The sequence below is a fragment of the Mesoplodon bidens genome (genome assembly GCF_964165515.1).
Source record: "Mesoplodon bidens genome assembly, chromosome: 8".
In the NCBI taxonomy this organism is placed as follows: Eukaryota; Metazoa; Chordata; class Mammalia; order Artiodactyla; family Ziphiidae; genus Mesoplodon; species Mesoplodon bidens.
In genome coordinates, this window is record NC_138165.1 from 58,549,782 (window position 1) to 58,566,236 (window position 16,455).

Sequence of the window (16,455 nt, forward strand, 5' to 3'; positions counted from 1 at the left end):
CTATTCAAATGAAGTAGACTGTTAAATTTAGAAATATCTTCCTTCACAAATATAATAACCAAGTAAACCACAAAAGGAGACTACAAGTTTACAGGAAGTGTGGCTTCTATTTCTTTTGCAGTGGGTAGGAGGGTATATGGTCTCCTGTGCTTATCTAGTCACTGTGCCTCTTCCTGCTCTTTAAAAGCAAGAGGTTACTAATTTCTCTGAGACTCAGTTTCCTCATCTATACATTGTGGGGATAATAGTATCTATTTCATACTCACATTATGCAGATTAAGTGAAATAATAAAGTGCTAAGTACATTGTCTGGCAGGTGGAAAGCATCTATAAATATAAGCTAACTTTCCACATAATGCTAGGTGCTTATTCAGTATTCAACAAAGCATGTTGTGTGACAGGAACTTACATAGTGTTGTAGGTCAATTATACTTCAAAAACAAACAAACTCATAGAGAAAGAGATCAGCTTTGTGGTTAGCAGAGGCGGGGGTGGGGGGAGAGGGAACTGGAGGAAGACAGTCAAGAGGTACAAACTTCCAGTTATAAGGTAAGTATGTACTAGGGATGTAATGTACAACATGATGCGTGTAATTAATATGGCTGTCTGTTACATATGAAAGTTGTTAAGAGAGTAATCCTAAGAGTTCTCATCACAAGAGGAAATTTTTTCCTATTTCTTTAATTTTCTATATATATGAGATGATGGATGTTCACTAAACATACTGCCGTAATCATTTCATGATGTATATAAGTCAAATCATTATGCTGTATACCCTAAACTTATACATTATACCTCAATCAACGTGGAAGAAAATAAATTTTAAAAGTGCCAATTCCCCCAAAAATGAATAAGTAGAATTATGCAAAAAATTGTAATTCAAATGAGATTGAGAAAGAACATGACTTAGAGGTAATGACCAAGAGCCTTGTGAGTGGAAAGGTGTCTCCAGAATAGCAGAATCAGCATCCCCTGGAAAGTTGTTAGACATGGAAATTCATGGGAACCACCCCAGGCATGGTGACTTGGAATTTCCGGGCTGGGGCAGAGGATCTGTGTGAAAATCACGGACCCAGAGGTTAGAAAAGTCTATTTTTAGTTAGTTTATACAGTGCCTACCATCTTATTAGGGAGCACTTATTCAGTGTGACTACTGAATCCTTTGCTGCACCTATACAGTACGTATTTATAAAAGATACTGAGAGCTGTAAACGCCTCGATGCACTGATAGTCTGGTAGACATGTTTGGCCTCAGACGGTAGGACACATACAGGAATTCAAGAAATAGTTTTAATTAGTTAATTGGTTTTGCTGAGTTTCTTTTCATTAACTGCCAAATCGATTTACTTAACCATGTTTAAAAACATTATTAAGCTTATTTCACAATAAATAACGTTTTTATAGCTAAATCAAAATATAAATTTCAGAGCATTTTGTGGATATATAACAGAAACATATTTCTGTCTCAGAAATATTGGTGGGGTTTTTTGGAACTTATTTTTTTGTTTGTTTATGCGTTTGGCTCTAAAGAACTGTCCTGGGGAGAAAAAGAAGAAGAAAAAATAACAGTGAATTGGTTTCATTAACATATGTCACACTGCAGACTATCAAGGAGAACTTGGTAAAATAATGGCCAATATTTAGAATCCATGAATCCGCACAATTATACAATAATTGTTTCCTTTTTTCTCAGGAAATGCACATTGAAGTGCTAATTAAACTTCAGGCACGCAGATCCAGCTTGCTAACTTTGCTATAATCATGACCATGATCACCATCAAGCAACACTTAAGTACCCATGATGTTGGGGCATTATGCCAAGATGCTGCAATTTATTAAAGTGATGCAATATATCTGGAGATAGAGAAAACAATCAGGCATGAGTCCTGATTACCTTTTTTTGTTTTCCCCATTCTAAAGTCTTTATTTACACTTGAGAGCAGTGTGCATCTGAGAAAGAACGAGGCCATTGTGGTCGGATAGACCTGAGTGACCATAGATAAGTGTTCTGACATCTTAGCAAAGTGTAGTTATGAAACTTCAGCACGGTGTCAGTTACATAAGATGTGCTCAATGACAGTATTGTTGTTGTTCTCAGAGCTATTATTATTACTATGTAACGAAGAAGGAATATAAGCAGTTTAAAAAACAACCTTCTCACTTCATGCTGACAGGCAAGTAACTGTCTGTGTCATCTTCCAGACACATGAAAGGAAGTTAAAATATTTTCTCTAGCTGCAATTTCTAAACACTCCAAAAATAAAGTGATTATGTTTAGAGAAGCAGACCTTAAAGAAAATTGCCTCCAAGAAACCTGAAGAAGCAAGCACAGAATGTCAGGACCATCACAACATTGTATAAAATGCTCCCAAGACAAATATGTTAGCTCAGTGGCCAGATACCTTGACTTAAGGGGGCAACGTTTTCATGGCAAAGTGATTACAACTTGATGGAGTCTTCTGTGAGCAAATTAGAAAAAAAGAAGTGAGGAAGATAAAGACCTCTGCAATTAATTAAACTTCTTCAGGTTGCTAATTCTTCTGCAAGTTGATTAATAAAGAGTATATGCTGCTACACTTTCTAAAGTGTGAATGTATGTCCTCACTCATGGAATAATCATACAGACAGCTCAAACAACTAGCTTTGTTCTTAAAATAAATGTTGCAACTTAAAGAGAAGTAATGAGTCTAAACCTACCTTAATTCTTCTAAGATAAGTGAGCCAAGAGTGTGAGATCAAAGGCACTGGCTCCATCAGACAGAATACAGCTCATCCCCAGCTCCGTCACTTAGTAAATGTGAAACTTTGTGAAAGCTACTTAGCCTTTCTGAGAATCAGTTTCTTCAGTTGTCCAATGGGACTTGTAACAGTATGTACTTAGTAGGATTATTGCAAGAGCTAAAGGGAATCATTCTTACACATGCCTTGCACAAAATAAGTGCTCATGAAATGTGAACTTCCATTATATTCAAGTTATACACAAAATAAGTGACTTAGCGGGACGAGCATTCCACTCCTACAAATTATCCTTTACTGGTGCCTCTTTATCTTAATACTGTATTGTCCTATCCCCAAAGAACAAGGAAAATCTCTTTCAGGAATAGAATTATAGAAACATCAAAGAAAAATTTGCAATAATTAATAAGGAATCAACAATTAAAAACTGAAAATATAAGGTATTAACTAATTTCAAAAATATTTTCCAGGCAAAACATTCTCTGATGTAAATCATGCCGAAGTTTTATTAGGTTACTCTCCCAAGGCAATAGAAATTAAAACAAAAATAAACAAATGGGACCCAATCAAACTTACAAGCTTTTGCACAGCAAAGGTAACCATAAACAAAGTGAAAAGACAACCTACAGAATGTGGAATGGGAGACAATATTTGCAAACAATGCAGCTGACAAGGGCTTAATTTCCAAAACATACTAATGGCTCATACAACTCAACAACAACAAAACAAACAACCTAATCAAAAAAATGGGCAGAAGACCTAGACATTTCTCCAAAGAAGACATACAGGTGGCAAATAGGCACATGAAAAGATGCTCAACACCACTAATTAATACAGAAATGAACATCAAAACTACAATGAGTTACCACCTCACACCAGTCAGAATGGCCAGCATTAAAAAGTCTACAAATAACAAATGCTGGAGAGGGTGTGGAGGAAAGGGAACTCACCTACACTGTTGGTGGGAATGTAAATTGGTGCAGCTACTGTGGAAAACAGTATGGAGGTTCCTCAAAAAACTAAAAATACAGAGTTGCCATATGATCCAAAAATCCCATTCCTGGGCATATACCCAGATAAAACTATAATTTGAAAAGATACATGCACCCCTATGTTCATAGCAGCACTATTTACAATAGCCAAGACATGGAAACAATCTACATGTCCATCAACAGAAGAATGGATAAAGAAGATATGGTATATATATATACAATAGAATATTACTCAGCCATCAAAAAGAATGAAATAATGCCATTTGTAGCAACATGGATGGACCTAGAGATGATCATACTAAGCAAAGTAAGTCAGAAAGAGAAAGACAAATACGATATGGTCACTTATATGTGGAATCTAAAATATGATACAAATCAACATATCTGTGAAACATAGAGAATAGACCTGTAGTTGCCAAGGGGGAGGGGGACGGGGAGGGATTGATTGGGAGTTTGGGATTAGCAAAGGCAAACTGTTACATATAGGATGCATAAATCACAAGGTTCTACCGTATAGCATAGGGAAATATATTCAATATCCCGTGACAAACCATAATGGAAAAGAATATGAAAAAAATATATATATGTGTAACTGAGTCACTTTTCTGTACAGAAGAAATTAACACAGCATTGTAAATCAACTACACTTCAATAAAATTAAAAAAAATATTTTCCATTTTCATACAAAGATTTTCCACAATCTTCCCATAAATTGTGAGTATCACCACTGAAATCAAAATATCCTAATTCTTTCCTTCCCAACATTTGGAGCCATATAATATGTTCCTCATCCTCATTTTCTTTTTTAGCTTTTTAGGCAGAAAGGTTAAGTCTAAAATATCCAACGTTATCTTCTGAGATTATTAAGTTGAACCACGCTACTTGAAGAATATTTTGCCATACTCCTGTTATGCTTCCATTTTTTTTTGAAAAAAAAAAGAGGAAAAAGGCAAGTGCTTTAGACTTTAAAAAAAGTGTTTTTTTTTGGTCAGCTTTGGAAGAAGAACATGGCAAAAGAACACCTCATTTTGGGAAAACAGCACAAGGCAAAAACAGATCATCGCTAACAGAAGCTAAATCACACAGTGGAGTTAGGCTACTAAGATATATTGATTCTGCAAGGGTAAAAATGGATTAGAACCAACAGATTATAATGAGGATCATTTTGGTACCAAAGAAGCCCCTTTAACAATGGGCGTGCATTCGAATCCTAGTGTGATCATTACAGGCTCATTTTCCTTGTTCGTGTTCCCAGGATAAAGGCCTTAAAAGAAGCACTGGCATTTTAAATTGCTCAGTTTCACTTGCTGAAATTTTTTTTTCTTTCTTAGGCAAAATTATTTTCCCATGTTATGAGAAGAATGCTTTGGAGAGCAGCACTGTGAAAGTGCAGAGAACAAAAGTGATGGCAGCCCTGGAGGATTAGGCAATTGACAAGGGAAAAGAAATTACCTGTGGGCATTTGCTCCAAGGTCCCCACTCAGACATGACACATTCACTGGGACACAGAAGAGAGCAAGACTGGGTTTCTGAGGGAATTTCATCCTGGTTGCAAAGGCTGTTATCCACTGCTCCCCCTTCACCATCGGCAGCATTTACGCATCTGCAAATCAAGATCACAAGATAGCTTGATCGCTTAAAACAGTGGGGAGTAAATTTAAAATAGCTGTGATGTATCATAATTACTTACCCCTCAGAGATAGTTAAACATAAAATAAGACCAGCAGAGAAACCAGGAAAAAAAATCCTTTCTCAGCCAGTCCAGCTTTATTGAGTGATAACTCAGGGCAGAACCCTTTATTTGGCAAAGCAGAAGACAAGGGACAATTGTCATCTTTGAAGAACTCTCCATCTAAATAGAACTATCTACAATATATTTACTCAGGTCCCAGTACAGAGAGAATTATTTTTTTTAATTGTAACAAATCTTGAAGACTCTCCTCTGAATAAATCCATCACTTTGATGGACCTTTCACAGTTCCCGTGACTCTCTTAGACCTTTCCTAGACTTCTCTTTCAGAGCATCTAAGCTTCCTTAGTTTTTGTTTAGTACAATTAAGGTCATAGCAAAGCAATGCAAAAAATAATTGAACATATTTTTCTTTCAGGTATTTTCTGCATTTCAGTAAGGAATTTTCGTATCATAAACCAAAGGGCAATTAGCAAGCATTTTCATGCAGCAATTGAGCACATGCTATATAGATGCACATATTATAATTGCTCTGAGATAAGTGCTGATTAAGATGAGATAAATAATCATGCTATTGATTTAATCAAATTAAAACCAAAGTGTTATACTACTATATACCCACCAGAATGGCTTAAATCAAAAACCTGGAAAATATCAAGGGCTGGCAAGAATGTGGAGCAATTGTAGCTCTTCTCACTCTGCTGGCTGGAGCATAAATGCTTTGGCAAACTAGTTGGCAGTATCTGCTAAAACTAAACATATATATACTATGTAACTCAACAATTTCACTTCTATTTATATACACAAGAGAAATGTGTACAAATGTGGACCATCCCCCCCAAAAAAAACCTGCCTGAAAATGTTCATAGCACCACTATTTATAATCAACCAAACTAGAATCAACAGTAAAATATCTACAATATTTATTCAGCCACAATAAAATAGAGAAATATATTGTGATAAACTCATTGAATTAAATGCTATAAAGTAATGAGAATTCATAAACTACTGTTGCATGAAAGAGCATGAATGGAGCTCACAACCATAATGTTGAACAAAAGAAGCTGGACACAAAAGAGTATAGTCTGCATGGTTCCATTCATAGAAAGTTAAGAAATAGGCAGTACTCATCTATGGTGTCAGAAGACAGAATAGCAGTTATGCTTGGTGGACTGGTTGATACATAGGGGCTTAGGTAGTCCTGGTAATACTTTGTGTCTTGGCCTCTGGGTTGGTTACACAGGTGAGTTTATATTGTGAAAATTCATGGAGCTGCACCCTATGCTGTGGGCATTTCTCTGCATTTATATTATATCCCAATTAGAAGTTCATATTTAAATTATTTTCTCAAAAATGTTTAATAAAGGGCTTCCCTGGTGGCGCAGTGGTTGAGAGTCCGCCTGCCGATGCAGGGGACACGGGTTCGTGCCCCGGTCTGGGAAGATCCCACATGCCGCAGAGCGACTGGGCCCGTGAGCCATGGCCGCTGAGCCTGAGCGTCCGGAGCCTATGCTCTGCAACGGGAGAGACCACAACAGTGAGAGGCCCGCATATGGCCAAAAAAAAAAAAAAAAAAAAAAAAAAAGTTTAATAAAGACTTGCTATATATAAGCCTCTTTTGCTAGGTGTTGGGATACAAAGATATTTATTAATAATGATTCATTTCATAAATATTTTGAGCGGCTTACTCTGCACCATGCCCTTACTTGGGTGCTGGGGTACAGAACTGAAAACAAACAAATAGGGACAAGATCCCTTCTTCTTCCAGTGATAATGATCAAAGTAAAGGTGAAAATGACAATGATGATGAGCTAAATGGTGCCATTTACTGATCTGGTAATTTCCGACACAAAGCCACAGCCAAGGAATAAGCATTTTAAGAGGGCTGCACTGGAGAGCTTTTGGTGCTCCCCAAATCATGCTATGCTGGAATGAATTATCCTATACATTCAGAGTTTCTTTTATACAAACATTTTTTTTTTGATTCAGGAAAACTGCAAAGTAGTATATCAGCTGGTGCAAAATAAAATAAACTTTATGAGGTGCTAAGTAATAAAATTTTAGATATTGTATAAAGCAGGTTAACAGAGAATGGTAAAAGGAGAGAAAATGTCATGCCTTCTAATATAGGGAGGCAAAGTACAGAGTCATCTATGGACTTGAATTTCTTTTGTGGTAATAGTCAATAGTGGAAGGAGGGACCATGAAATGGCTTTAATGTCTTTCCCTGGGCAAACTTAAAAGCTGAAAATTGCTTGCCTTCTTGCCTGCACACTCTCAACTGATGTTCTTTTATGATTTCACTGAAAAAGAAGAAGTAATACTTCTGGACAATGCTGTCCAGTTGAACATATGCATTAGTCTTTGTTCACTCCCAATAAGCCACAAAGACAATAGTAAAGGAATTTATTACAAAAAGACTAACAAAACAAAACAAAGGAGGGAGGGTAAGGCAGTATCGTACAAGGACAAAGAACATGGGAGAGGACAAAGGCAACAACGGAAAACAGATGGGCTAGTGGTAACTGACGTAGTACACCAAGAAAGCTGATTACTAAGCCTTCAAAGGAAAAGAAGGAAAGTAACTCCATTTACACATCAGAACACATGGAAAATTCAGGAATTCACCTTTGGAAATGTGAATGAAGGTGAGGTAGAAAAACTGGAGGATTTATTGAAAGTGTGTTTAAGAAGTACCTAAGCTCTCAAATCCCAATTCCCCAATTCCCAGAGCTAGGTGATGGCCCCAGCCCTGCCCCTGCAGGTAATTGAAGGTTTATTATCTGGAGAGGTTCACAAAACAGGTCTTTGGATTAGAGAACACATGGCCCAATTAAGGATGGGAACATCATATTGAAAACAGGGTTTAAGGAGAAGTTAACATATTGAAAAAAATGACTACTACCTTAGTGACTTAAACAATGCACATTTATTATTTTTCAGTTTTGTAGTATAGGAATCCAACGTGGAACTCACTAGGCTAATGTCAGTGCTCTGGCAGAGCTGCATTCCTTTCTGGAGGCTCTAGAGGAGAATCGTCTCCTTACCTCTTTCATGTTCTGGAAGCCACCCACATGCCTTGGGGCCATGGCCCCTTTCTCTGTTTTCAAAGTCAGCAGCCTTGTATCTCTCTGGGTCTTGCTTCTTTAGTCACATTTTCTGTTTTTCCTTTCCCATCTCCTCATCCACTTTTAAGGACACTGGTGAATAAAATGTTCCCATCCAGAGGATCCAGGACAATCTAATCTTTCCATCTCAAGATCTTTAACTTAATCACATCTGTGAAGAATCTTTTGCTATTTAAGGTAACATATTCACAGATTTCAGGGGTTAGAATGTGGATATCTTTGGGAGCCATCATTCTGTCTACCACATCAGCCTTTTTTCATTGGGTTTCCCAAATACTGATTGCTAGGATTATCTATTTCACATGTGATTTAAGAAGAGAGTCTTCTAGGGGTCCTGACAAGCAGAAGAGTAAAGACTTAAAAGACTGAAATTGAAGGTGTTCCCAAATGAAAATGCCCCTGTAGTTACATATCCTGCATCATCAATTTCCTTGCCATATCTCCCTTTGATCATCACCTTCATTTGCACTCAGGCTCATTACAAAACTGCTTTAAAGCATGTGTATATTTTCTATCTCCACACCCTCTCTCCTCTTCCTCCATTATCACCTCTTGGACTTACTTTAATCACACTTTTACTATCATTCCAGAGAAAACTCATATCAAGATCATCAACAGAGTCCCCTTCGCCAAACTCAATAGCCAATTCTTATCTTAGTAAACCTCTCAGAACCATTTGAAACAACTGATTACTCTTTCTTTTTTGAAAAACTCTCATCTTCCCATTTTCTTGGTTTTCCTTCTAGTTGACTGGCTCTTTCCCAGTCTCATTTGTAAGATCTTTCCCTTTGCTCTAATCTATGAATATCTGTGTTCCCCAGGGTGAAATTTCTTTCTTTCTTATCAATATATATCAGATTTATAGCTGATGCCTAATTTATACCGCCATTACTCTCTGAACTCCAATCTGTCACTCCAAGCCTTCTCAGTTGGAAAGCTAATATCTCAAATTTATTGTGTTCAAAAGCTAGCTTTTGATTTTCTCTCTCAAATTTGCTTCTAATATTTCTCATCTCAACAAATGGCACCACCATTCTCATGATTGCTCAGGCCCTAAACCCTAGCAATCATCTGTGATACTTCTCTTTCTTCTACATTCTACAATCACTTTATAAGCAAATCCTTTCATCTGTACCTTCCAGATACAGTCCAAATGTGACCACCTCACCACCTTCACTTGTACAAAACCTGTCTAACCATCAGTCTCTCTCACCTGGAATTCTGGGATGTCATTCAAACCTTCATCCCTGCTGCTGCTTACATACCCCAAAATTCCTTCTCCATACTCCATCTAGCAAGGTCCTTTTCAAACGTAAATAAGAGCATGTCATTCACTCTGTCACAAACCTCCCATAGCTTCATGATGCTGTTAGAAAAATATACTTTAACCTTATTTTAGAAGACTATACAATTTGAGTACTGGCACCAGCCATATGGGACGTGGTGTAATCTATCTTGTTATAACAAGCCAAGAAGTTTCCTGCTTTGGAACTCCTTCCCCTTGGAATTCTCTTAATATAGATCTTTACATTCATTCAAGTCTCTCACATTTTTCAGGTCTCTGCTTAAATATTTTGCTGACCAGCCTCTCCAAAACAGAAGGCTCCATCACACCAATCCAATTTTACTTTTCTTCTTGGCATTTCATAGCAAAGACATTCCATTATATAGTATTTTATGCATTTATTTTTTCTCTGCTGCTCTAAGTTCTTTGAGGACAGTAACTTGTTTTGTTCACTTTTGTATCCCCAGTGCCTGATACATAGAAGGCAAATATTCATAAATACTTTTTGAATTCATAAATGATTGCTGTCATGTATGAACCATGAAGATGTCCTCTAGTTTGGAGGTTTCACGAAAGATAAACGGATAAACTGTTTCATTCATTATAACACCATTTTATTAAGGCCAAAAATGGTTTGGAATGCAAGATGTCTGGAAAACCTGCTTCAGATATATATAAAGTGTGTAACACAGAGAGTTTGCATTAGTTAGCTAGGGCTGCCATAACAAAATATCACAGACTGAGTGGCTTAAACAACATGCATGTAAGGCTTGAGGCTGAAAGTCTGAGATCAATGTGTTGGCAGGGTTGGTTTCTTCTGAGGGCTCTCTCCTTTGACTTGTAGATAGCCACCTTCTACCTGTATTTTCACATGGTTTTTTCCTCTGTGTGTGTCTATGTCCTAATCTCCTCTTCTTATAAGGACATCAGTCAGATTGGATTAGAGCCTGCCCCAGTGATCTCATTTAACATTAATTACATCTTTAAAGACCCTGTCTCCAAATACAGCCACATTTTGAGGTACTGCGGGTTAGGACTTCAATACATAGATTTGGGTCGGGGAGGGGGGGGATACAATTCAGCCCATAACACATATCTAGTAGTTGTGTTATTTTTATTATATAAGGCTTCATCCATTTGAGCTGAGAGGTATGGCTTAAAGGCCCTCTTGTTCAAGTGTGTTTTTCCTCAATCAACCTGCCACAATTCTGCCACTAGCAATTTATTCTCTTAAAGCTTTCCTTTCTCTCCTGAGACTTTGCTTTAATACTGCTAAGAGGCCTGGCTGGGATGAGAGTGAGAAGTGCCACAGCTCATTTACACATATTACTTGATAAGCTAGCCTGGTCAATCATTTCTCAAAGCCATGAGAAAATAGGACGTAAGAGACACAGATTTACCATATGCTAACACATGTATATGGAATCTAAGGAAAAAAAAAATGTCATGAAGAACCTAGGGGTAAGATGGGAATAAAGACACAGACCTACTAGAGAATGGACTTGAGGATATGGGGAGGGGGAAGGGTAAGCTGGGACAAAGTGGGAGAGTGGCATGGACATATATACACTACCAAACGTAAAATAGCTAGTGGGAAGCAGCCGCATAGAACAGGGAGGTCAGCTCGGTGGTTTGTGACCACCTAGAGGGGTGGGATAGGGAGGGTGGGAGGGAGGGAGACGCAAGAGGGAAGAGATATGGGAACATATGTATATGTATAACTGATTCACTTTGTTATAGCGGAAACTAACACACCACTGTAACATAATTATATTACAACAAAGATGTCAAAAAAAAAAAAAAGACACAGATTTTGAAGAAAAAGAGGTAGATGCCCAAGTTTGGCAGCCTGAGCAACTAGCCCCCAGGGGAACAGGCAGTGAACAAAGGGAAGGAAAGACGATTTGTCTATTAGCCCTTTGCCTGGGTTGGTGATCAGGAGCACCTCTACAATTGTGCTAGCAGCTATTTATTCCAACATGCTTACCAGTGATTTTGCAACATTGGGACTAGGTTAAGACTCAGAATTGGTGGGTATTGAATTACTGAATCAAGTAAGTTCACTGGTGTTGAATAACAATAAACACATAGAAGTAAGCTCTGCCTTGGCAACTGACTTCATAGATAACTTGATAGGGAGTTACCTGCTTTGGGCACCGTGTGTCCACTTGAAACAGAACTTCCTAAATCTAGCAAAATGATACACTATGCTTATGCAACTGAATAGTTGACCACACTGGGTTTTCTTCTTGATTTTACATACTAAATCATTGTTTACGATTAATATTTTGGCTTTTGCTTATTCATTCTCTAACATTTATTGCCATTTTCCTCAGTTGGTAATAAAATTATCCTTCTTTCTTCCCAAATCATTTCTAAATAGACTTTTTCGATGAACTCAGGCCAGCTGTTTCCTTTGCACCACTGCTATATTTACCAAACAAAAATGTTAAACAAACTCCCTCAGTAAATAACTGAGCATTCACTAAATTCTTTCAGAGCTGTGTTCTTTTTATATTAAAATATATCATTACTGTTCATAGGTATTCTCATATTAGTTTCCAAGGCTAATAGTGGAAATTATTAAAGGCCTTAAATTGACCTTTCAATGTACTGACATCCAAAATTAAGATAATGCCCATCAATTTTACTAACACAGAGCAAAAGAGAGACATGGCATCACAGTCAGAATCACCTAATTTGTTAGCAGTGATGGCCATGTATCACGGCAGGGATGCGGGCGTGCTCCATGCAGTTGGTTTTTCCACTGATATCATTTGCAGGAAATGTTAAGGATTGTGGCTGCAATGCAGATGTAATCCCACAATATACATGGAAGCTCAAGGCACATATACTTCCAGGGATGCTTAAAGATGACCAAAAGCCAGAGGATATTGTGTGAAAATCAGAGTGTACTTGGATAAGCAACACTGTTGTTTGTATAAAAATATATAAATTCCACTGCCACATTTCCCCAGTGTCTCCATTTCTACACACCTGATTTTCCTAGATTGCATTCCTCCTCCACAGCGCAGGGACCTCAGCTCATTGTGGATTTTGCATGGAGACCAGTGTTCTACAACCCAGGAATACTGATTGCACTCACTGTAACACGGGACTGCCTCATGTACCTGTCAAGAACAGGAAAGGAAAAGAAAATTATGTGGCACTATCCAAGTTATGGAAAAATAGCCTATCTTTTAGTAAAGTCGGCTGAACAGAACCCAAGAACTATACTCTGGCCCCAATAGCCAAATTGCGTTCCTCAAAAGCAAGATATATTTGGCTTCTCTGAAATTACTGACTTACCTAAAGAAACATACAGGGGAAATCAACTAGAATATGATGGCATGCCTTTGCAGAAGAGAACAAAGGACAGTCGTTACCTACTGCCAAGAACCAGAATTCCATTACCTTTTCATTTCCTCAAAGAGCTCACACAGCATCTATTATGATGGTCCAGCTCTCAATTATATGGTAGACTGTATTCTCAGATGTACTTTACAATGTCAATTGACACAAATAGAGGTAAGGCAAATTTACTCTTGAATATAAGGTTCTTAGAATGCAAAAGGAAAGTGGTATTATTTGTGCCAGAAATTTATTTTTATGTCCTCAAATGATCAATGCTAATAGGCAATCATTTAGCCTTCTGGGCATTGTGGCTTATATGAATTTAGCAATGTGTAGGATGTTTTCAGAGCATAGCTAAAACACACAGACACACACACACGCAAGACAAACACACACATGTTAGAGGCTGTGCATGATTACTGACTGTGAATATATATAGACTTATAGTAGAAACAATAAATACAGTCAATGAATTCTTAGGTTACTTCCTATGCATTTATTTGTGATGATTTTCTCCTGAAATTTTATACCATTGGGTGGTCAATTGAGTTTGCCTCTTCAAGACTGAATTTAAAAGGCATTACTCCTCCATAGTGAGCACAGCTTTCTCCCTTGGTAAGAAAAAAAATTGTTTTGTCATATGATATGTTACTCTAGATCACAAAGATGGCTCTAGTGTAGCATGCTGATGAGTAGTGATTCAACCTATTACCAAAATAGTTAATTAGTGCTTTTCGTTTTAAACAAGAACTTAAGCCCCATGCCTTTCCTCCCCTTGCCTTTCCAATTCCATAAAATTGTAAATGATGACTAGGCTGTGCTATCCAAACAGAACCATTACTTGCAAGTTTCCACTAAATGCAAGGGAAAGCACTATGTAATGGGATAACCAGAAAAAAAGGCTGGAGCACTGTCAGCATGTGAGATGGAAATCAGATGAGAAAAGGTTATTGGCGAGACTACATCTTAGGAATCACAAATAATGTCAGAAACTATTTTTAACTGTGGGGTTCGATTTGGCTCTCTCATGCAGAGAGTACAACAATAAGGGAAACTGCAAAGTGAAAAATATGTGAGGGCAAAATGAAAGAAGATGGGAAAATAGAAGTGGAAATGGGTGTGAGGAAAGGAAGGAATTAAGTAATAAGAGAATCACATTTCATGCTGTGAATGCTGACAAGAATGGAATGAAAGGGTCAGAAGCAGTGCCTACATTAGAATAAGGAAGTAACAACTTGGAAAGGAAAAAAGTCTGCCCCCTAAAACTCATAGAGGTAAGAGAAAAAAAATCTATAAAAATGAAAAGACGCGACCCAAATCTAAGAGACACCAGGGAACTAAGCTGATGACAGTTGAGGGTTTAGCTGACCCAGCTTCACCATGGAAATTAAGCTGTCACTGAATGTACAGGTTTGTTCTATAAACTCTTCAATATGTATCAGACAATTTAAAGAAAGCTTTTTGGCTTTCCTATGAGATATAAGAAAGTCTGCTAAGGCACTTTGCACAAATGGGGGAGATGAAGAAATTAATTAAAAAGGTAATTTTTCCCACAGCTCATGCATGAATCTGAGAGCAAGTGGATAGGATAGACTCCGAGATGGACCTATTTTTCTAAAGCTCTCAAAATACTAAGCAGAGCTTACACTTTCCCCCTCCCTCCCGTATAAAGCCCCAAGGTCAGATGGAAAATGAAAAACTGTTTAGTTGCATGTACCTTTGATATACACACTTGAACACCTGGTCATGTATTGGTTTACTGTTTTTATTCTCTATGCTCCAGTGATCTACATCTGTAGCGGAGTCACTAACCTCATCTCCAAGCTATTGGAAGGCAGGGGGCAGGTCTGTGTAGGGAGATGTTGACCCACCTTCTTGAATAATGGTGTTAAAACGGGACCTCTTGAAGAAGATTCTCCACCACATGGATTTACCTGATTTTTTCCCCAATGTGTCGGCCATTTTTTTTTTTTTTTTTTTTTTTTTTTTGCGGTACGCGGGCCTCTCACTGTTGTGGCATCTCCCGCTGCGGAGCACAGGCTCCGGACGCGCAGGCTCAGCGGCCATGGCTCACGGGCCCAGCCGCTCCGCGGCATGTGGGATCTTCCCGGACCGGGGCACGAACCCGCGGCCCCTGCATCGGCAGGCGGGCTCTCAACCACTGCGCCACCAGGGAAGCCCTGTCGGCCATTTTAATATCGCTTATACTGTCACTTCTGGCTGACAAATCCCTACCTTCATTCAAAGTCCAAGGGATTCCCACCACTTCCACAAGGCCTTTCCCAGGACTCCAGTTGGCATGTCTTTGGTACTCAGTGAGACTTTCAGTTTTAAGCAGATTTGTAGCCAGATGATAATGTCAGGTGCCATGTGCAAGGCTGGGCCAGTGGTGGCCATTAGGGCCACATTGTGTGGAGCTTGGGGAGGAAACACATTCAATGAAGTCATCACCTTGACTCCTCTCTATGTGTCTCCTATTCTCTCATCTACTTGAGCTTTTTTGCTAACTTTAGTCTTAATGTCTCCTTTGTACTGTAAATGATACTTAAAGAATATGCCAAGAGAAACACAATTTGAACCCTCTACTCATAAATACGCTTCTGGTTTTAACCAAAGTCAGACCCGGACTCTCAGTGTTTGTTTATATGACTACCTGAACAAAACTTGTGAGTCTTAGGAAGGCAAGGACTATGCTTCTACGATGTCTGCATTTTGTAAAACATTCGGAGGAGGGGGTGATGCCCAATCAGTATTTGTTGAATTGAAACAAATTTTTGAAGGGGCACAGATTGCTAAATGACCCTCACTTAATTTTCTAGAGAACACAGGCTCATAAATGGAATGTATAAGGGGTGTTTTACAAAGCTCAAAGGACAATAAGAGGGAACAAAAATGAAACCCTTCCCTTTCCATTATGGGGCTTTGGTGAAGAATAGCCATCATTACATTAGCAAAAGGTGCTGCCTGACGATTTTTGTTATGGGAAAGAAAGGCTGTCCCTAAAGAATTGTGAGAGTTGTTTGTTTAGAGACCTTGTTCATCAGGCAAGGAATCTTACCTAGAGGATCAAAAACACCCACAAGAGGCAAAAAGGCAGCAGGCCGTCAAGAATAAAAATTTACTATCCAGATGCCCAATTTCTTCTCATGTCAGTCCTCTATGTTCCGGCTATTTCATATTGGTATTTGGTTGGTGCTTATTATACTTCCATAATGGAAATGTGTTAAAGCATGGACTTTATCAGGGAATCATGCAGAAATGTTCTGAAGG

General features: G+C 38.3%; 1 protein-coding gene across 1 annotated transcript in view; it reads right to left on the bottom strand.

Annotated features, from left to right (window-relative positions):
• The window catches only part of THSD7B (thrombospondin type 1 domain containing 7B), a gene marked incomplete at its 5' end in the record, with an annotated part of 794,653 nt that overhangs the window by 90,026 nt on the left and 688,172 nt on the right, over window positions 1–16,455 (bottom strand). Inside the window, 2 exons of the mRNA XM_081243155.1 lie at window positions 5,181–5,331; window positions 12,829–12,962. Coding sequence (XP_081099281.1) covers window positions 5,181–5,331; window positions 12,829–12,962 — 285 coding nt within the window. The remainder of the gene's footprint in view (window positions 1–5,180; window positions 5,332–12,828; window positions 12,963–16,455) is intronic.